The sequence below is a fragment of the Heliconius melpomene genome, chromosome 15 (assembly GCF_056956725.1).
Source record: "Heliconius melpomene rosina isolate 202511_hmr_F chromosome 15, ASM5695672v1, whole genome shotgun sequence".
In the NCBI taxonomy this organism is placed as follows: Eukaryota; Metazoa; Arthropoda; class Insecta; order Lepidoptera; family Nymphalidae; genus Heliconius; species Heliconius melpomene.
In genome coordinates, this window is record NC_140403.1 from 7,828,779 (window position 1) to 7,850,464 (window position 21,686).

The following is a 21,686-nucleotide window of genomic DNA, read 5'->3' on the forward strand; positions in this document are numbered from 1 at the left end:
GGACTTAGCCTGCACGGTAGATTTTAGTTTTATACTCTAATGATATATTAAATTTTTGATAAAGCATGATATTTTTATTAATTTTACTATATGATATAATAATAAAAATCATAATATACAAGTATACGTATAAAAATAATATCTTAATTATTATTAATGATAATTAAATATAAGTATTTGTATAGCATGTAAATAATTACCATTTACGTAATAAACTTTGAGCTAATGTAATGTATTTTGATTGTGATTTTTTTGAAAGTTTGAGCTGTAAAAAGCTATCTTCAAATTTGGAAAACCATATCAGTAACTGATGATTCAACGATTACAGATACGTCATCCACGTGGAAAATCTCTGGAAAGTCTAGAAGATCCAACAGAAAGAACGACTCATACCACATTTTCCCCCGAAGCAGGATTTTATTACGGCGGTCAATGGCGGCGTTCATACGACGACGGGGACATAACTCCAACAAATGACAGTTCTTACGAAGGTGGTGGGACCTTACCACGTCCTCGTGGATTGGTCAGACCTCGACCAGTCGCTAAGATCCAGGCTACACCAGCGTATAGAGATAAATCTCCAGATTATACATATGATGAAATAGCATATTCAGCTAGGCTACAGCGTGTAGCGTACGGCGCGAGTCCGCACGTAGCAAGAAAACCGCCTCCAGACCCACCAAAGCGACAAAGTTCGCAATACGCTCCTTTCACTCGATTTGGGCAGACCACAGTAGAAATTCACCCTGAGAAAAGTCTTCCTTTGAGTTTGCCAGCTTATCCTAGTTCAGACTCGCTCAGTGTGTCCTTAGATAGTACGGGATTGCTCCCACCGCCGCCGGCGCCTTCTTCTCCGCCGAGGAGATATGAAGAAGACAAGCTGAGGACTGGCTCTGATGCTAGCTTTAAGGTACTTTAATATTTTTATTTCATTTACTTGTACTTGTCGTTTTAATATTTAGTATTATAGCACGATAGCAGAGTAGCAACATTGTTCTTTACTTGAGGAGTAATTTAATGACCTGTATTTATACACAAGGAATTCACAATCTTAATAGCATAGACTTTGATAATTTATATAATGAACAACTCTTATCATTAGAATCGTATATATTTGCAAACATAATAAAGAGTTACAATTATATATACGTCAAGAAAATTCATCTAAGCCTTGATATCATCAGCATAAATTAATAAATCTACAGCATAAATAAGTACTAACAACATGAATAAGTTGCTTGTCAGAATTTAAACATAGCTTAATAACGTGTGGTCTAGTGGTTATATATATGTTTGGTATATATAAGTTTTCTTAAAAAAAAAATCTATCCTTAACTGTAGCATTCCTACTTTAAACAAGTTAATAATAAGAAACTTTTCTTTATCAACAGTCGAGTTCCAGCACTGAATCAGACAGCATTCCATTCGCGAACGAGAACGCGGGTACCATTAAGCAAAATCGCGGTCAAATAGCCGGAAGACCACATACGGTCGACTATGGACGAGCTGGCATCAGTCTTGCCAACCTTCCAAGAAACACTGACATTAAACCCAACCCACTTCCGGAACACAAGGACGAAAAAAGCACGGAGCCGGCGGATGTCCTAAATGACATCGGCAACATGCTTGCCAACCTAACAGACGAGCTCGACGCTATGTTGGAAGAAGAGAAACGTCAAGGATTAACGGATTCCTAAAATCCCACCACACTTATGTGTGTACTCGAATATAAAATGAATACAAATCCAAAGATCGATTTCGATTTGTGTCAGTAGTTGTACAGACAAACAATTGTATTATTTTTCTTAATATATTGAAAAATATCAAAACAAGCTTCCTTCCGGTTTCAATTTGTTATTTTTATAGCAAAAGTTCTGGTTAGAAAGTTTTATTTAAAATGAAACAAGCATAATCGCTGATGGCTTAAATCATAATGAGATAATTTGAAGTGATTCTGTACAAAATGTCTGTCACTAAACCTACTGCTTTTTAAGGTTCATTTCTATGCCATTTGCATATTTCTTATAGCTGTGCATTCATTCATACACTGCCTTTATCCGTCGCCTTTTCTGATTGTATTTAACTTTCAAAGATACAGTACAATATTTTAATATTGAATCAGAATAATATTTTCTTGACAAAATAGAAATTATAAAGAAATAATATAGTTTTCTATAAATCCATAACATTTTTAGTAAGTACTTTTTGTTATTTTTTTTTTTGAATTTACATTTTATTTGATCTTATATACTGTAGTTCCTTATTTAAATTTCATTTGTTTTTTTTATGTAGTTAACATTAGATGTTAGTCGGATCCAAAAGAACAGATGAAAATGGCTATTTTTGTAAATAACATTTTACTTAAATTATGTCATGGTATAAATCCTGTAGTTAGTTTGTACAATAAAATTGTAGACTATTGAATAATAATGTGTAGAATAGTATAGCTAGAATTTATACAAATAATAGCTCTAGGATTAGTGTGAAAAATTAGAAACTACAATCAATGTATGATAGCCCTTCATATAAAGTAGTATAAACCTCATAGACTTATAATTATAATCTTGAACTGTCGAAATAAAAGATATATTTTTTGCGTTAAACATTTTGGTATGGCAATTAAGTTAAAATCAATGCTTTTTAATTGAAAAATGAGCAATTAAGACTTAATTAAGTTAATTTCAGATATATCGAGATATTATTTAAAATGTTCTAAATATTTAAAAAAAAACATTTTAATTTCTGAGCTAATTATATATATTTAACAAGCTATTACTTAACTTAATACACAGCAATAACTAAAATGTAATCAGAAGAAATGCTATGCCTAATATTACAAAAAAAAATAAGAAATGGTAACACCACAATTGGTTTAACTGGTAGATAAATTAAAAATTTGAAACTGACATCTAAGTAAATCCTAAATGAACTTATATACATAACCGCTTAAACAGATGCCTGGTATATTGGCTTAAATCAGTATCCACCACAGATAATGTATAATTTAATTATACAATAAAATAAACACTGATCTATTCCAACTTTTACAATTTAATACAGATAAATAGAATAAGTTATTAAACAATAATTTGTCTCTAACACTTAATTTTAATAACTGTCCACTAATAATGTGATACACAGTGGCCATATAATATTAAAATGCTTATTCAGAGGATAATGACAAAGTATGACACTCCTCATTTTTACACATTTTTAATCTACATGAGACATACAATAATTTAGTAACTAAAAGTAGCGAGTTATAAAATATTTTTAGCTTTGTACTGTAAATATAAATATGTAGAAATCAGTGTTTCTATACATTCTCCTTTGATACCTAACATTTCATATTTAGGAATTTTGTATACTGTTATTGAAGCCGTCACTCTGTTTTTTTTTATTTTTATGGAGCTAGGGTTGCTAGAATAGGAAGGTGCTAGATATGAAATCTGAAGCCATATAATTTGCATCATTTTTTTAATTATTGTTGTTTTTGAACCTTATTTTGTTCTATGGACTAGTCAAAATTATGTTTTGAGTGGCGGTTATTTATTAATGTTGAATTGTAATGTATCAACTATAACTGAAGCCGCTTATAATTCTCTTATTTTATAGTTCAGTTCTTATTTGAATAAATATTTGTAATACCCAATATTGTGTTTTTCTTATCTTTACTCTATTACGGTAATATTAAAAAGTCAAAAAATATATTTGTATATTTAATAACCAACAAATTAATAAACCTGTAAAGAAAAATGATATCTCAAAGTCATATAAATATATGAATTTGAGATTTTTAAAATATTTATCTGCTTGTTGTTTGTACGCTGGGCATACCTATGACAATAGGCAAATGGAAATAGTATTGTCATGAAGTCCTTTATGAACTGTCCCACACATAAAGCTAATGATATAATTTATAATCAATGACTACTATTATCTAATTTATGGAAGATATATTGGTATATTAGATATATTTAAAATAAATATTGGGGGCATTTATTAGTGTAGTAGAAATCAAAACCATGATTTTTTAAAATTTTATCTGTGCGTTTGTTCATGCTATTCTCAGAAATGTCTTAACCGATTATAATGTAGTCATAATTACTGGATGCTAACAAGCTTCGCTAAATATTTAGCGTTTGTTTTATTACAATCGGTTCGTTAATAACACTCTGATAGCTAGGCAAAGCGGGGAATACAGAGTGAAACTAAAAAAAAAATGAATGAAAGAACCAAGCTTAACGCTCAATATTTAAAACAGCAACTGAAAGCTTAAATTCATGTTTAATGAGCTAATTTATTTTTAAATATAGATAAACAATGTATAATAAAGTTATACATATAGCTAATTACAATCATAAAATGCTGATTTGTTGATATCATTTTAATTATTAATAATTTATAAACTTCTACGAACCTTCTATAAATTTAAAATAAAGTTTTAAAATTACCCTCTCTGTAATACTGGATTAATACACGAGGGATTTATATACTTCTAGTTATATTTCCGTCTACTTAAGAAAACTACTAGTGCTAGACCTGTTCACGTAATAGCTATAGGTTTATTTGTTTATTCAAGAGAACAATATATTTAATTTTTATTCCCTTGGTCCAGTAAAATAAGATAGAAAAAAAGATAAATGTATGTACATGAATGCCGTATTAAATTTTAATTACCACTAAAAGATTATTTTACAACCAAATCTTAGATGCATTCGAATCAACGAAACTTGATATTCGTGCTTTGGCTGTATATTAGTTAGCCTTTATCGTTCATGAGTGGTAAAATAAAAAACTGAAAGTCGCTGTCAGTGTCAAAACTCCAATATTGCGAATGAATATTATCAGCAGAAACCGTCACGAAACCGTAGTACTATAGAATTTAGTAGCTATTTTGCTTTGCCTTGTGCATGTTATACAACATATAGTACGTTTTAATACTCTTCTTACTCTGTGCGCGCGACCTGCGCGATCAATAACTTGTATTGGAAGATATTCGGAGTTTGTGAGGTCAGAGACGTTGATGGGCTCTAAGGTAGAGCATTAATATTTGCAAATTTACTTAAAAGTGCAATAATGGAAGCTGCTGGTGCTTACGGCGGTGGAAAGGCCGGTGGAGCCTTCGATCCTCAAGCTTTCATCCAACGGCCTTCCGTAATCGTACGGGCAGTTTGCTGGGTAAGCTACATATATAATATTTAAACATTAAATGTCTAATTAAATAGACAATACCTTTATAATAGGGATAAAAATAGTTTACAACACAACTAAATTGTCTTCATTGACATTTAGATCAAAATATTTTTGCATCAAAATGTTCTTTTTATAGAAAAAAATAATGTAGGTATTGTATCAGTCAGGAGTGCCACAACAATCATGTGATTGACCTTGTAAATTATCTGTCATATATAAGCATTTAGCACACAATTTATGGGTTTTGTAAAACCATGTAGTTCATAATATCACATATAAAATAACCATAGTACATTATCTTTATTATTTTAAAATAAATATATAAGTAATTTCTAGAAAAAAGAGAAATAGTATTAATAAAGAATAACTTTTTGTTTTTGTTTCCATATTTTTTTTGTTTAATTTAATTAATTAATATGCATGATGCATTGTCTTATTTTATATAAGTATTATATTTAATTCAATATTATATTGTTTTTTTTGGAATACTCTTTTGTATGAATATTTACAAAAATTAATATTATCACACATTAGTTCCGTTTCATTGTGTGATTGCCATTTATAAGTCTTATGCGTTTGAAAGTTACATAATAAAATTATTAAAACAGTTTTCAAGTCATTGGAAATTGTTAAGTTTTGCAGAATATAAAATATACAAATTTTAACGTTTAATATAATATTAATTATTATTATTAGTAAAACCTTATGATATTATATAAATTATGTGTCTTGAAAGAGACATTAATGCATATTTTAAGCCATAATGGCATAATAGCATAGCATCTGACTGTAAATGCAATGGTTGTGGGTGTGTATCCCACTTAGGGGATTAAATTATTTTTATTTCTATTATGAAGACAAAAGATGGTGCTGAATTCAGCCATAAACATGCAATATTTTGAAAATTGGGCAGAATGTTAAGAACAGAGTGCTGTAACACTAAGCTTCCTCTACTTACTCTACTACCTTACCTACCCATAAAACTAATAAAGATAATGTATTTTAAATGTGATGTTTGTTCATAAGTGATGTTGTCCATGTACCTATATGGGAAACCTGCCCCACCCATAACTGCAATCATTTACATGCAACCTAAGTCCTATAATTGTTCTGCAATTTAATTATAATTTGTCTCAATTAAACTTTATGGATCTTAATATGGAGGAATGTGAAGCAAAACAGGTGACTGATATTTTTTTTTTGTATTCTGTTAACAAAAAAGTTAAATGATAATATATCATATATATGTTAAATGATAATATATCATTTAACAACAATTTTCAATTGATATTTTCATAATATCTAGTCTTAAAGTAAGGAGCTATAATGTTTTATATTCTCCAAAAGCTTTCATTCTGTAGATATAAATTCAATTTTCTTTTAAATATGTACAATGATTTTTAGATAATAAAGTATCTATATTTGAATTGAAAATAGTGAAATTTTTATATAGCTTTATATTTTGTCTTGCAATAGCAAGATAGGCAGAGAACCCAGTGTTAGGAGACTCTATTCTCGATTTTTTACCTAAATTTGGGACAGTGTTTGTTGAATGGTGGTACTTATTATTATTATAAAAAAAATATTAATAAATTTTTATTGGTAAGTTAACAAAGAAAATTATTTTGGTATAATACTAAAGTATATTAAAGATGTTAACTTCAAACTTTTGCTACGAAAATATAATTTCTTTGTCATTTTATTAAAAAGAATCCTGCAGTAGACAAGTCACAATGTGAGCAAGCTTCTTTTATGAATATGTAATATGTTATATAAATACATATTCCCCAATACAGAGCCTGAATACTTAACCTTTACATGGATGAATAGGTGTCCTAGTTAGGGATGATGCCCCACCTGTACTACAAAAATAACATTTAATTTTTTTCTTAATATAATGTTGCAGTAAAAATTTGCATTAATAATATGCTGAATATTTACAATGTCAAAAATATTTATCATATATTACAAAATTTCACTTAGAAACCAAACAAGCCCATTAAAGAATAATTACCATTGCCTAATTTTAGTACATACATCTAACAGTCTAATCTAACCTACCCTCAGTTTTAGATATTGTAAATCCTACATTTTTTTTTCAGCTTCACGCTATATCACGCACAAAGCAGGCTAGATAGAGATAACCTAGTGTTAAGACATTTCATTTTTCGCCAAATTTCGTAGGCGTTGCGTGCTGAATGGTGGACTCAACATCAGATTGAAGAAATGAAAATATGAATTTAAATAAACATTTCATTTCCTCGAGCTTTCCTTCCTCGAGCAGAATTTCCACTAATCAAGTCCACAGTCAGTCGCGTTTACAGTCACACCCCCATGACTCTGCATCACGTCTGGCCTGAACTACTAATGTATTTCTAATTCTACTTCTTTCAGTTATTCAGCGTCATAGTAATGGGATGCATATCGGCCAAAGGCTGGTACGTAAGCAAGGCCGACGGCAACGAGTACTGCGTTTATAACAACGACACCAACGCCTGCAACTACGGCGTCGGCATATCCGTGATAGCTTTTGTGGCTTCGATCGCGTTCATCGCTGGAGAGTATCTCTTCGAGCAAATGTCCTCAGTGAAGACGAGAAAGCATTATGTGTTGGCTGATATGGGATTTTCTGGTAAGTTTAGTTGAAAAAAAACTATGATTTTTTAAAGTTTCTCATTGAATCTCGCTTATTTAGCTGGACAGGTAGAGAACCTAGTGTACAGACACTCTGTTCCCATTGGGACATTTCTGTTCCCCACTTTACGCCGAATTTTCGAGTTTCGAGCCATTACGTGTTGTATGGCGGAATTCAACGCAGCGATTAGTCTTCTTATCAGAGCGAATAAATTAATATATTAAATAATTCATTTCCCCGAGTGGAAATCGAACTCAGAACTGTTGTGTTTACCGTAACACGCGGTCATACGTTTTCCATGATGCACGTCGAAATTACCTAGACATTTGTGATTATAGCGTTTTTTATACGGTTTTTACGATCAAAAAGACGATTTATTGTTTTAATAACATTGTATTACGAATGTTTATTTACGTTGTGTTCTTAACTTTCAAATTGATTTTATGCAACTACTAGCTATAAATGGACACATAAAATAAAATTAAGTATAAATGTTCTCTCTGTTGTTTTTCACAGAACTCTACCAAAGATAACTTTAGAAAAAACTATTATATAGATTTAAGTTCCAAAAATATTTGAGTTTTTAATTTAAATAAAGAGTCAAAATAAAATTTTAATAAATTTCTTTAGATTTTATTTTCATACTAGTGGACCCGGACGCGGCTACGCCTGCTTCAACTATAAGAATATTTATTAAATATATTCATGAAATTATTTTTAATTCTCAATAGAATTAGTAAGAAAATATAAGCTCAAATAATCAAAAAGAATAATAAGTAGATACACATTATTAGAAAAAATTATCTGAGTTATTGAAATGAACTAACAAAAGGATTAAAAGTAACTAAAGGATAGGTATTCTTAATATTAGAAAAAGTACCTAAAGTTTTCCGTACGTGCGTACATAGATATCGACTCTACGAAATAACTAAACATTTCTCTCTATTAAGTGGGATAATTTTAGCGGGCAATATCAAATAAAATAGGAAGAGAATCAAAGTGTATTTTAAATTAATTATAAACAACAAATAAAGTTCAAAAATGTATGAAAATTTATAAAACCGTCAACGTCATCTGCCCGTTCGCGTCGGTCATACTGTGCCGCCCGCTAGGTGGCTAGGTCATTTCGAATCAGTGACATCTCCTTAATTATTTATTAGAATGTTATACAGTAAACTATAATTTCAATCTAGATAAAATGTTAATAGTGACTATTATATTTATTTTCATAAGGATTAATATCAAAACGTCGCGGTAGCGGTCGCGTAGCAACGACGGTTGTTATTAACATCCAGTAGATCCAGAGATCTTAGCGTTCAAACAAACAAACAAACAAACAAACAAACAAACTCTTCCGCTTTATTATATTAGTATAGATTTAAAGGCCGTCTTGGCATAGGGAGAGCAACTGTAGACCTACGGTTTTGGCTTCGATTCCCATGAATTGGACTGAAAATGGGGAACGGAAGTGTTTTAATGGGAACGGAGCGTCAAAGCTGGGATCCCAGGTTTTCTCCGCCCTGCTATGTGCGAGATACAGTATGAAACTGAAAACATTCTTAAACTTCCCTTTTTTGATCAATTTGGAATTGAAATTTTAAACATAATCAGTCAAGTACCTACACAAAAATGTGTAATACGTACATTTATACAAGGCGTCCTTTTAAAAATCTTGAAACTTCAACAAAATAATATAGTTTCATGAATTCATAATTTCACATATATTATCTCTAAATTAAAAATGAACAACGCTGTCAAATGCAATAGTGTAATGAAACTAATTATGTACGGGTCGTATTGTTTGACTCGCGCCTCTAATGTTACATCTACAGCGATTGATTTTATAGGGTCACGGGTTCTTCATGGCCGATTTAAATACTAGAATATACCTTTTATTGTCAGTAGGTAAAAAATTCTATCGTTGCTTATTTAAAAATCGGCGCAGGGGAACAAGCTTGTGCGACAGGTTGTAGGTTGATTACCATTCGAGGAAATTGGCGCGGCGTTGAGTTCCGCCTCGGATTGCGTCCAGGATTCGGCGGAAAGTGGGGATCGGTGTATCTTAACACTAGGCTTCCTCCGCCTACCCTGCTACATGCAGCGTGAAGCTGAAAAAAGACTACAAGAGTGAAAATGTTGGCCTATATTATTTTATTAAAAAACTAGACTAGTTTCCCTCCATGTTCGCTTCGTTCGCCAAACCATACTCGCTTCGCCTCTTGTAATGATATCGTAATCATTAAATCTCTTTGAATAACAATGATGCAGCTTTTTTTGCATCCTCATACACGATGATCTTGATACCACACTGTTATTTAAAAATGAAACAAAAACTATTTTTTTATATTTAATAGTATATTTTAAATGTTTTTCTATAGAAAAGAAAATGTTTTATACTTAATTTCTATACGGTAAGCGACACGCCTACTACGCTCAGGCGTATCTAGAGATATTTTCCTTTGAACTGATCTATTTAAGGAAAGGTAATGAATGAAGGCTTATTTATTTGTGAGTTCTGGACCACCGCTTATATGTGATTCTGGGCACCAGGTTATTCTGGTCTAGCTTGCAAGTATTATGTCAGTTATAACAAAAATGAAACCTGTCTTTTTCATCCTGTTATCGTTGGTATTTGGCATAGGTAGCATTTCAATGACCCAATTTATTTTAATTATAGACTTTATAGATTTTTGTAGCTTGACGTAGCTCTGAGATAGACCGAAAGAAAATAGTGTTTGGACACTCCATTATTATACTTAGTTATATTATATCTTTGTACACATTTATTATTTAATTACATTTTACTTGCACTTTTATAAATGTGTAGTAAAAAGTATATTAAAAGCTGTAGGTACTTTTATGTTTGTTAAATGAAAGACTTCTGTATTTCTTATCAAAAGCTATCTCCAGCAGCTGGTGTAGTACCGTCGGAAACTAGATCGCGAAAGATAAATACTTTCTATACAACGGTTGTGGATCCTAAGTTTACTTTGAGAAATTTACATACTTAAAATGAAAAAAAAACTTTCCTTTTAAATTGTTTATATAATTGTTACAATTTTATCATCATATAAGTAGAGCGAAGATGGATGATGTTAAATACATCATCAATCTTGAATGAATGAAATGAATCCATCATCATCATCATCCATAACAATATCACTTTTTCTAAATACCAGGCACACGGAACCTGGTAACCTAGTGTTAATACACTCCGTTCTTATTAAGACACTTCCGGTTCAACGTTAAGTGGCAGAACTTAACACCACTCTTTACTTCGTTATCAGAGCTAGGAAATGAAAATATGAAATCTTTCCTTTCCCCTAAAGGGAATGGAACCCACACCCACCTTCTGCCCCTGGACCACGACTGGCCTCAATATTATTATAAGACAAATTGTATTTATGTACAAGCATATGATTATAATAATATTTTAGTAACCTAAGATTACTTAATAATGGAAGTAAACTTAAACAGACTAAACGATCCTAGTAGGTACCTCAGCGTCCTTCAATAATTAGATTACCGCATGATTCAGCTCTGACATGCGTATTACTACCAAAATGTATGTATTTAATAAATTTCATCTAATTTAGGAATAAGGTAGTGTTCTGTTCTTATTTATTTGTTTTATTTATTGTTTTGTTTTTGGGTTCCGTACCTTTTAAGGAAAAGGGAACCCTTATAAGATCTCTTCGTTGTCCGTCTATCTATACAAAATAATAGCCTTAAATAGCAAAGAACGCTTATTTCGACACGTATTAAATACTTAAGTTTCTATAAAAATAAGAAAATATAAAGAAATATAACTAATACAAAGGGAATCAAAATAAATAGGGTACTTCCGGTTGACCTAGAATTATAAAATTTAGCAACTCGCACCTACTACCTCTAGATGATAGATACTAGTACAGGAAAAAATATGAAAACTATACATTTATGGATAAATCCTAATAAATAATAGCCTTAAAACAGGGAAAAATTTTATATTAAAACCGCTTGTTCAAATGAGGTATCAGATGAGAGGGCTTTGGGTAAGCTAAGTCTGAATTTCAGAAAAAGATCGAAACCTTCAATTTTTGTACGGAACCCTCGGTGGGCGAGTTCGACTCGCGCTTGTCCGGTTTACAATAAAGACGGTACACTCAGTATATACCTACATCGAGTGTCTGAAGGAACAAATTGTGTCTAAGTGTCTAGTGTATTGGAAAAGTTTTCGAACAGAGACATTTTGACAATGACATTTTCAATACACCGCACCGTGCACAATGAACGCATTACATTATCACCAGTCTAGGGATGTCGGAAGTGAAAAGAAAGAGAAATATCGATATATCGATGTAACGATATTTATTAAAATATCAATATCTACGTCGATGTCTTGGGGAAAAAAATATCTATATATCGACTATGCTTCCGTTTTTTAGGATGTCTTTCGTTTTTTTATAGCGATATGCAAGCCTACACTAGTCCTGCACGGTGTGTAAACTACAAGTGTTAATAGTGCACATGAATGTCTGACATTTATATTGGAATTTCCGTTGTAGTCTATTCGTACCATTGTAGAATAATAAAAAACTTAAAGTAAATTCTTATGTTAAATCTACATCTTATTTTTTATATTCAATTATATAAGTAAGCTATTTCGTGCATGAATAAACAAAAAAATCTAAATACACAAACAAACATTTTCCTTAACAATCTAAAAATAATAAAGTCCTTTGAAGGCGTCACGAATTTAAATGAAATTGCTAAAAGTACGTACTTTAAAAATTTCCACTTTTATTATATATTTGCCTTTGCAAAACACCAGTTTCTTATCGGCACGATTTATTTAATGTTTAGGTTTTCAATATTATCGCCGAGTTTATATCGCTATATAACAGCTTAGGGCGTAAAGCCGCATCGAACGAAGTTTATTTCAATATGTACTTAGGTAGACGCGTTCTTTATTGGTTCACTCGTAAACTAAAACGATATAAACATGGTGGGAAATAAGCAATTCTTCTTCGTTATTATTGCTTTAAAGTATAAAAAATTGATTAATTTAACTTTAAAAAGACGTATCTGCAAACACTTTTCTTTCTTAATACTGTAGCAAATGAGAAATGCTTAACTAATATAATTTGTCACTGAGAGCTGTCTTGAGAAGAGTTAGAGGGCTTGATCAAACTTGAATGAAAATAGTAATAAAAATTCAAGAAATCTATTTTGCATTTTTATTCTAAAAATATAAAGTAAGATATGTTAGAATAGAAAGAAAACATGACATTTTTTTATTCTTTTTGTTCTTATTACGTTGTGGATTGCGATAATTTATTTAGCGCACTTTCTTATTATATATTTGAGTAATATTTAGCTGTGTCTTATTTAGCCAGATCAATATGTCTATGTTTTAAGACCCATTCCTTTGAATTTCCTAAAAATAACATGACAAATAAAATATTTTAAAGATAAATTGGTTATTAAATTTAAAAAACAATAGGCAATACTATAATATTTTTTATTTTTTTATTTTATTTATTTTAAATTGGGAAACAAACAGCATTTACAATACTTTTTAGTATAATACATATCCATATGCCACCTGCCAATAAAGTTTCCACTTATACATGGAACATGGAGTGAATATGTTGCTAATTAACAATTAAAAATTAAATTTTCGGTCCAAAAAGAAATAAAAAAAATACGATTTTTACGAAGGAAAAGGTTAAGATTTACAGTTGAATTTTGTTGAATTTTGTCGATAATTTACACGAAAATTGTTTCAAATTGTTATGAAATATGTCTATATCACTAAAGCAATCATTGTATGCCCTACAAGATCTTAATATAAAACAATTTTGGGCATAATTGGTTTTTCGAGCAGAAATGTAAAAGGTGTCTCTAGATCTGGCACTAAAAGTTGGACATTTTATGTGAATATTACCTAACAGATAATTGGAATCTATAAGATTGTGTAACAATTTATACAAAAAAATTTGATCTCTAAATCCTCTTCGTTTTTTTAATATATAAATATTACATAGATATAGAAAAGAAAACTGTAATATGCTCATCTTCAACAAAAGAAAAACCTTCTGTAAACACATCCAGGCGCTACATATATAGTAAATGGTCCGAGGTATACGTAAACTCGTACGAAATCATTGAGAACTAATACGATACGTTGGACGTGGCCCACATGAAGCGTTTTATCCACTCCACATCTGGGTTACAGACATTTGTTTGACAATTAAATACAAAGCCTTTTTTTTTACTTACTACGTATATGAACTTGTGAAGATTTTGTCATAAAAAAATTAATCACGCTTTATCCCGCTCACAGGCGGGTAGGTAGAGGGATCCTAGTGTTGAGACACTCCGTTCGCCATTTTCCGCCGAAATCTGGAGGTATTGCGTGTTGAATAGCGGAATTCAAAGCTTTGCCTCATCACCAGTGTGCAAGCAATGGACATATAAATTAAAATATTTTTTTTCTCGAGTGGAAATCGAACCCACAACTAGTTGCATTAACAGTCACACGCTTATGTCTCTGCGCTACGACTGGCCTTAATGAAGACGTTATATGGGCTCTTTACACTAATATTGAAGTTTATGGTCAGGCTTATTAGATAATTTGTAGAAGTGATATTTTACAAGTAGGTCTTTTATTTTAGTGTTGTCTACATGTTAGAATAAGGACGGATAAAATTGTGACAAAATATTAAATAATTTGTTCCTCCTCCAAGTGGGAATCGAACCTAAAGCTGAGTCAATTTAATTTATTTTATTAGCGCATTTTCTTTTTATAGATTTGAATAATATAATAATTCGAGGTGGTTCTAGCGCAGGGGCACAAGAATTCCATGGGTTTGATATTTCGAGATAAAATATTTAAAATTTAATTTCCACGCTCTGGTAACTAGGTAAAGCGCGGCGTTGTGTTTCGCCACTTAACACGCAATGCCTCAAAATATGGTGGAAAGTGGGAAACGGAATTGTCTGATTAGGGAACGAAATATTTTAACATTAGGTTCCTTAGTTCCGTCTGCCTACCCTGCTATGTAAGGGATATAAAAAATACTGAATTAAAAAAATAAGTATATTTTTCGGCATTTGATATAATATTAATTACAAAATGTTAATAGCAATCTTGAGTTAATAATTTTGATTACAATATTAGTTTAGGACCATGAACTAATTAACTATTAGTAAACAACTATGCTCTATATAATTTTCCCTTATATTAATACTAGCGGCCCGCTCGCGGTTTCACCCGCGTGAACTATGTTATTATTAATTTCTGTCTCCATGATTACGTGCTAGTGACGTCTATGCAAAATTTGAGACTCCTGGCATTTGTAGTAACGAAGTTTCATACAAACTTTCGACCCCAAAAACAACCCCTTAGAAGTCGAATATTGCAAATTCCCGTCTTAGCGAGCACCTATGTCCTATAAGTAACTCCTATGCAAAATTTGAGATTCCTAGCACTTGTAGTTTCTGAGATTTCGTGATGAGTGAGTGACCTTTCGATGTTATATATATAGACTAGCGGACGCGCGCAGCTTCGCTTGCGTATTTAAGGGGAATTCTTATATCCCAGGAAACATGTGTTCAATGAAATATTTTTAAGAGTCTAAATTTCAAATTTTATAAAAATCAGTGGCGATTTAAAGATTTTTCCATACAAACTTTCAACCCCTTATTTGCACCCTTCGGCGGTGAATTCTAGAAACCTATGAAACACGTGTTCAATTAAATACTTTTAAAAATCTAAATTTCAAATTTTATAAAAATCGGTGCCGATTTAATTTTTTTTCCATACTAACTTTGATCCCCTATTTCACCCCTTTAGGGTTAAAATTTTTCAAAATCCCTTCTTAGTGGATGTCCAGATTACGAAAGTAAATATCTGTCCAAATTTCACGTTTCTACGCACAGCGGTTACGGCTGTGCGTGCGTCTTACCTCAGTCAGTGAGGACAAGTCCTTTTATATATATATAGATTGTAGGCCGTCGTACTGTAGGTGTATGGTCGTCGTGGCCGTCGTCGCCGGGGCACAAGGACTGTAATGCGCCGGTTGTGGGTTCGAACCCCAATCGGGATAATGAATTATTACTTATCAATATTTTCATTTCTTCGCTGTGGTACCAATGCAAAAGCCCGACGTTGAGTTACGCCTCTCAACAAGCAATGCTTCGAAAACTTCGGCGAAGTGTCTCAGCACTAGCTTTCCTCTGCCTACCCTACTATATGCGGACATAGCTTGAGTTGGAAAATAAAACTAGTACTGTAATTTACTGTGTGTTGATAGAAGAGCTTGGCTTGGTGACTTTTGTTATATTATTCCATAAAAAAAAATAAGTATGTATAATATATTTATGTATGTATGTCATTCTTCCACTTATTGGCTCCAATAATAATAGTAGTAGGACAACATGTTTACCTAATTATTACTGAAATTCTAATTACCTAGTCGCTTTATCACAAAGCGTGGAATGTGTGTGTATGGCTCAGTCGTTTCGTCAAGGACGTATCACGGATGTGACATTATATACTGTACTATTTTTTTATCTGATTGCGATCCAAAGGGGGGTAATTTGTTTCTCCCTTAACCATGGAAGTGCTACTAAAGACATGACATGACGATGATTTGTTGTGTGGAATTAAATGCTGTTAATATTCCAGAATTCGGTGGAAAATGGAAAACGGAGTGTCTTAACACTTTCACTTTTCACCAAATTCACTCAATTATTTAATTTTATTATTTGTTTAATGTTAATAATATGATTTTCAGCTTTTTGGGCGTTCCTCTATTTCGTCGGCTTCTGCTACCTGTCCAACGCTTGGGGCAAAACTGAGACCCCGCCCGTGGGGACTGCTAACAACATGCAGGGCGCTATAGCATTCTGCTTCTTCTCTATCTTCGCTTGGGTAAGTGGAATAATTATGGATATAATATATGTATTCATCGATCCTTCAACGTTTATTTAGAACAGTACATATTATATATAACACACAGAACTTCTTAAGCGTACGTAAATTCTTAGCGAACCTACAAAACAAGTAAAAAACTTTAAAAGAACGTTAAGATAAATCAATTATTTATTTGGATATTCATTGTAATGATTATAGCGTTTGGATTTTGAGTACTAAGTAGTACAGCATCTTCATTAGAAGAAATTTAATTCCCACGACCTGGAATTGAACCCAATACCATGGCTTACAACAAAACGTTGTTTAAGTCTGATACGACGTCTAATTTTTTTCCTACTTTTGTTTATAAAAATACGATAAATTTTGATAATAAAATAAACCACAGCAAGGAAATGCGAATATTAAATAATTTCTTCTCCCGAGTGGGAATCGAAACCACAACCGTCGCGTTTACAGACACTACTTTTCTTCACAAAATATCCGAATGTTTATAGACTTGGTATTAATTAAAGATAATGAATAAATCCAGGTGGCATGCGCATTCTTCGCGTTCCAACGTTTCCGCATGGGCGCCGAGGCGGCGTTCGCGCCCGCGTACGAGGTGGAGGGCGCGGGCAGCCCCGGCGCCTTCCCCGCTTACCCTGGCGCGCCCGACCCGCAGCCCGCCTACAGCGACCCGCCCTTCTCCCAGCCGCACACCGGTGAGTGACACCTGCACTGACAGACCGTCTGACTGACCACTGACAGCGACCTGCCCCGCGATAAATTAGAAATTTATCGGTTGTTTTGATTTTATTAAAATTAGTTCAATAATCATGAGGAAAAATATTTTCCTTTGTGATTGTTTTTGGTGGTTTTAATACTGATATAGGCGAAAAATAGACAAAAAGTTCTATCTCACAGCATACAAGGTCGGCAAATGTAAATAAAAACATAAACAATATATAATAATAAAACTGAAAACAAGATTTAAATAAAAATATTTTTATTCCAGGCAACATCGACTACACCGCCCCAACCTACTAAATCTTTTATTTCATCCGCCGTTATGTTATCTACAAATTATTTTTAATACATACATTAACCAGTACAAAAAACGGATTATATGCAAACAGTCTTTCTTATATTTAATATAGAATACACACATAATTATGAAGAATAAATGTATTTCTGAGTTTTTTTTTCTATTTTTTGTGAAGTCTACAAAATATTGGCCTAAATACAAAAAAAAAATGCATGTAATCTGTTTTTTTTTTAAATAGACATAAAATTTGACAAGTACATACTATTTTTCATCTAGTCACAAAAAAAAAATCTTTGTTAAAGATTGTTTTTCAGTTATAAAATATTTTGTAAATTATGTACTTTAAGTATCAAAAAAATTTGTTTTATTTTGAATATTATTTATGATATAAAATTTATTTTTTTAATCTATTTTGTCTGTTTGATTTGAAAAAAATAACATTATTATTATTATTATGAAAAATTTGTACCTGCATCTTGGGTATTGACAATATTGCTGTATTGTAAAATATCTTGTATATAAATATTGATAATATTATTTGTGTGATTTATTATTGTGATATTTGTTTTGTTAATCTGTGCTAATGATGCTACTATAAATTATTTTATTTAAGTTACAATTTTAAAAAAAAATAAAGTTTTAAGTTTTACAACCCAGTTCCAAAAAAATACAAATTGTAAACAATCTAACACAAAAATAAAATGTGGTCCACGTTTTATTTAAATTTTAAATAACTTGAATTTTATTAAATAAATATTAATTTATTAATATAATTTATTGTAGCATTATTATCCAATAAATCATTTTCTTCACTCTCGTGCCATACATTGAGTAGTTTAAAATGTTTGATGGTTCATCTCATTCATTTTGCGTTTAAGATATAATACGTATTAAGTAGTATTATTGTATATTTACTTATTTCATAGTTACATCCCTAATTGAGGCTTTAGTGTAAAAAATGTAGATGTTTTTTTTTTAATTTTAATAACCCTTTTATTTGAAATAATGCATCCTTTTTCATTGTATTTCTCACATTACTTGTATAATAATTTTAAGATTTTTTTTTATTTCTAGTAAATTCTATGAAATCACTTTAGTAAGTGGCTATACAATAAAATAATCGCTTGAATATTAGCATACTATATTAGATAAATGTTAAACAGCATATCGATTATATATTTAAATTATTTTCAATGAATAAATATTATTATTAGATAAGTGAATGTGCAACCGTTTAAAAGTGTTAAAAAAAGCTTTGCTGTGGTGTAATAAAGTGTTATTGGAATTAACTAGACTTTGACTATTCTTGTTATTAAATTGATATCTAAGTACTTATTTTATATCCAGTTACATCCCTAACCCCTTAAACGTTTTTTTGAAAATGCTTAAAATGTATATCTTTTCAATTTATAATAATCATTTGCTTAATTACGAATATCTAGACTATCTAGTTTATTAAACTAAATATATATATATATATTTTATTTGATCCAAGTAAAGTACAAATGTAAAAGCGATTGATGTACCATTATTATAATACTATTATTATAACTAGTCTGCGGTGAAAAATAGTTACTTAATAACAGACGTTATTTTAATTAATTATATAATATCGATTTAATGTAATCGATATCTCACTGATTGATCAATCTGATCTGTAATTTGGCATAATAACAATAACCCAAATGTTTTGGTAATAAAAAAAACACAGCCTAGTGTTACCATTTTTTATTGTCATAATATTTAATATGGCGGCCATTTTTTATTTATTTATATTTCAAATAACATTTTCATATCAGTCGCGTACTTGTAGCTTATGAATTCTCGCTTTACCCTAACTTAAATATATAGAAAATTGTTATTATAAGCTATTTCTATTTAATAAATATTAAAACGCGATTTGAATATTTATGTATAAAGTATATAAGAGCGTAAAGGTTTCTTCTTGTTTCACTTTTCTTTAATAATAATTAAATGTAGTTTATATTTTTATAAATAATCTAGTATTGTATGAACATATTGTAATTTGATTATAATAAATCTAAGATCGATTTAAAGTTATTATTTCAAACATGTACACTATAATTTTTTTAGACAGAATAAAACAGTTGAATTTAAATATAATTACAATGTTTTAATAAAATAATTGTAATTACAATATGTTTATATAATATGTCATATCTGTATGATATTTTAGAATAAAATTATTATTGGACATATTAATTAGCTAGAGTAATAATATACTGGCTTGATTTTCAAAATAAAAAAATCATATTGGCCAATTTTTATTATTTGGGCAATTTTTCTTATTGTTAAATTAAAAGTTTACTAATTTTTTAGTGGTTTGTTTTAATATCAATTGTCAGTATATTATTCCGTATGGCTATATTTTGTTAGTGAATGTCGTTTTTTCGCTAACTTATAAACAAATGTAGCGACCTTACTTAGAACTAGATGTCGGATAATGGAGTATTCACAAATTGTATTAAGTGTTAACTAAATCAGTGTTTGGTGACTTAATGTTACTTCATCCTGTTGAAATATCTATAAAAAATAGAAATATAATGAAACTAATTTATTTAGACGTTTGTTTTCGAATATATTTTTGAAAATAAACGTCAAATAAATTATATTAAAACAAGCGAATGATGTCTCGATTTCTGAATTGATGGTGTTTATGGTTTGTTGTAATTTTTTTAAGCAATTTGGTACTTATTGTGTTTTTTTATAATCAGTTGTTGTTTTGTTCATACAGATAATATATATACCTAAGAGTATTTAAGTGAAAGTTTAACATTGACTAATGTAAAAATAAATATGAAAAATAAGGAAGATTATTTATTGAAATATGTTTATTGAAACATTTAGTTTTTTTTGTTTATTAGTAACACACCTTAATGTTTGAATAAAAACATCATATTTGCTTGTACTCTAGTATTTTGTCTTTGTGATGTTTATCTCATTTCTTAATATCACTTATTTTATAATGAAAGATACTTGATGCCATTAATTTCTATTTCAATTATATAATTGATATAACCACAGATTAGAAAAAAAATCAATGAATATATCACGTACTCTCTTATTTTATCTGTGTTGTGTTATTTAATTTTTTAAAATATAACTTATATTTTGATGAAACAAAAATAAACTAAAATTCATTACACGCACAATTAAACAGAAACTGTAAAGAGTATTCGATTATATTCAAATAATAAGTACCTAACTGTTCAAATTATATTGAATCATGTATATTATGAGATTATGTAATAAATTGAATGATAGATATGTGTATACGTTGTTTTATTTGTTTCCTATAGTTTTCTTTCTTTGCTTGATAAGAATTAAGTTTCCTTTTTATAAAGTCCAAAAAGTTGCCAATATCACCATAGGAAGGAAATTGTATGGTCATGTATCAGAAATTGTTTCGAAAGCTGATAGACGATAAGTTCAAATATTAGTTTTGTAAAATTGAACCATTCTTGAGTTTCATTCTTATAATAGATAGTAACAAGTATTTTAATATTATATTAGCCGGCACTAATTACGCGGAGATAGTAGCAGTGCTACTGTTGTAGATATTGAAAGTGGGTTCAAATCCTCTGATGAAATATTTAATTATATTTTGTTTCTATATATTTTTTTTATGTGTGCAATAAAGTATATTCTATTCTATTCTATTTCTTCGCTCCGAGGCAAAGCGTGTCGTTGACTTCCGCCACTCAACCTCTCTAGAATTTGGCGGAAAACGGAGTGTCTTATCATTAGGTTCCTTCCCTACACTGTTGTTTGCGAGATACAAGCGTGAAGCTCATAAAAAACAAATCCCGATTGTGCAACACAAAAAGAAATAAATCAACGTATTTTAAGTGGTAAATATCAAAACAATTTGTTTTTGACCTGCTTGG

At 30.5% G+C, this 21,686-nt stretch overlaps 2 protein-coding genes across 5 annotated transcripts in view; both read left to right on the forward strand.

Annotated features, from left to right (window-relative positions):
- Nucleotides 1-3,652, forward strand: part of ckn (CRK like proto-oncogene, adaptor protein) — a 119,345-nt gene extending 115,693 nt beyond the window's left edge. For all 4 annotated transcript variants that reach the window (XM_085198344.1, XM_085198343.1, XM_085198345.1 and 1 more), the window contains 2 exons: nt 329-910; nt 1,392-3,652. In XM_085198344.1, the coding sequence (XP_085054470.1) occupies nt 329-910; nt 1,392-1,697 (888 nt within the window). In that variant the 3' untranslated portion in view covers nt 1,698-3,652. The remainder of the gene's footprint in view (nt 1-328; nt 911-1,391) is intronic.
- A 1,286-nt stretch (nt 3,653-4,938) lies between these two features.
- Nucleotides 4,939-21,072, forward strand: Syngr (synaptogyrin). Its single transcript, XM_085198347.1, has 5 exons — nt 4,939-5,181; nt 7,591-7,828; nt 16,615-16,751; nt 17,284-17,455; nt 17,749-21,072. Exons 1-5 carry the CDS (start codon nt 5,080-5,082, stop codon nt 17,778-17,780), a joined length of 681 nt encoding a protein of 226 aa, XP_085054473.1. The 5' UTR covers nt 4,939-5,079; the 3' UTR covers nt 17,781-21,072.
- Nucleotides 21,073-21,686: the final 614 nt, after the last annotated feature.

Bases quoted from the DNA above. Each gene is read 5' to 3' on its own strand.
- Syngr (XM_085198347.1), top strand. From the start codon at position 5,080: ATGGAAGCTGCTGGTGCTTACGGCGGTGGAAAGGCCGGTGGAGCCTTC. The intron at 5,182-7,590 runs GTAAGCTACATA...TACTTCTTTCAG, and splicing joins TCGTACGGGCAGTTTGCTGG to TTATTCAGCGTCATAGTAAT. The intron at 7,829-16,614 runs GTAAGTTTAGTT...TATGATTTTCAG, and splicing joins GGCTGATATGGGATTTTCTG to CTTTTTGGGCGTTCCTCTAT.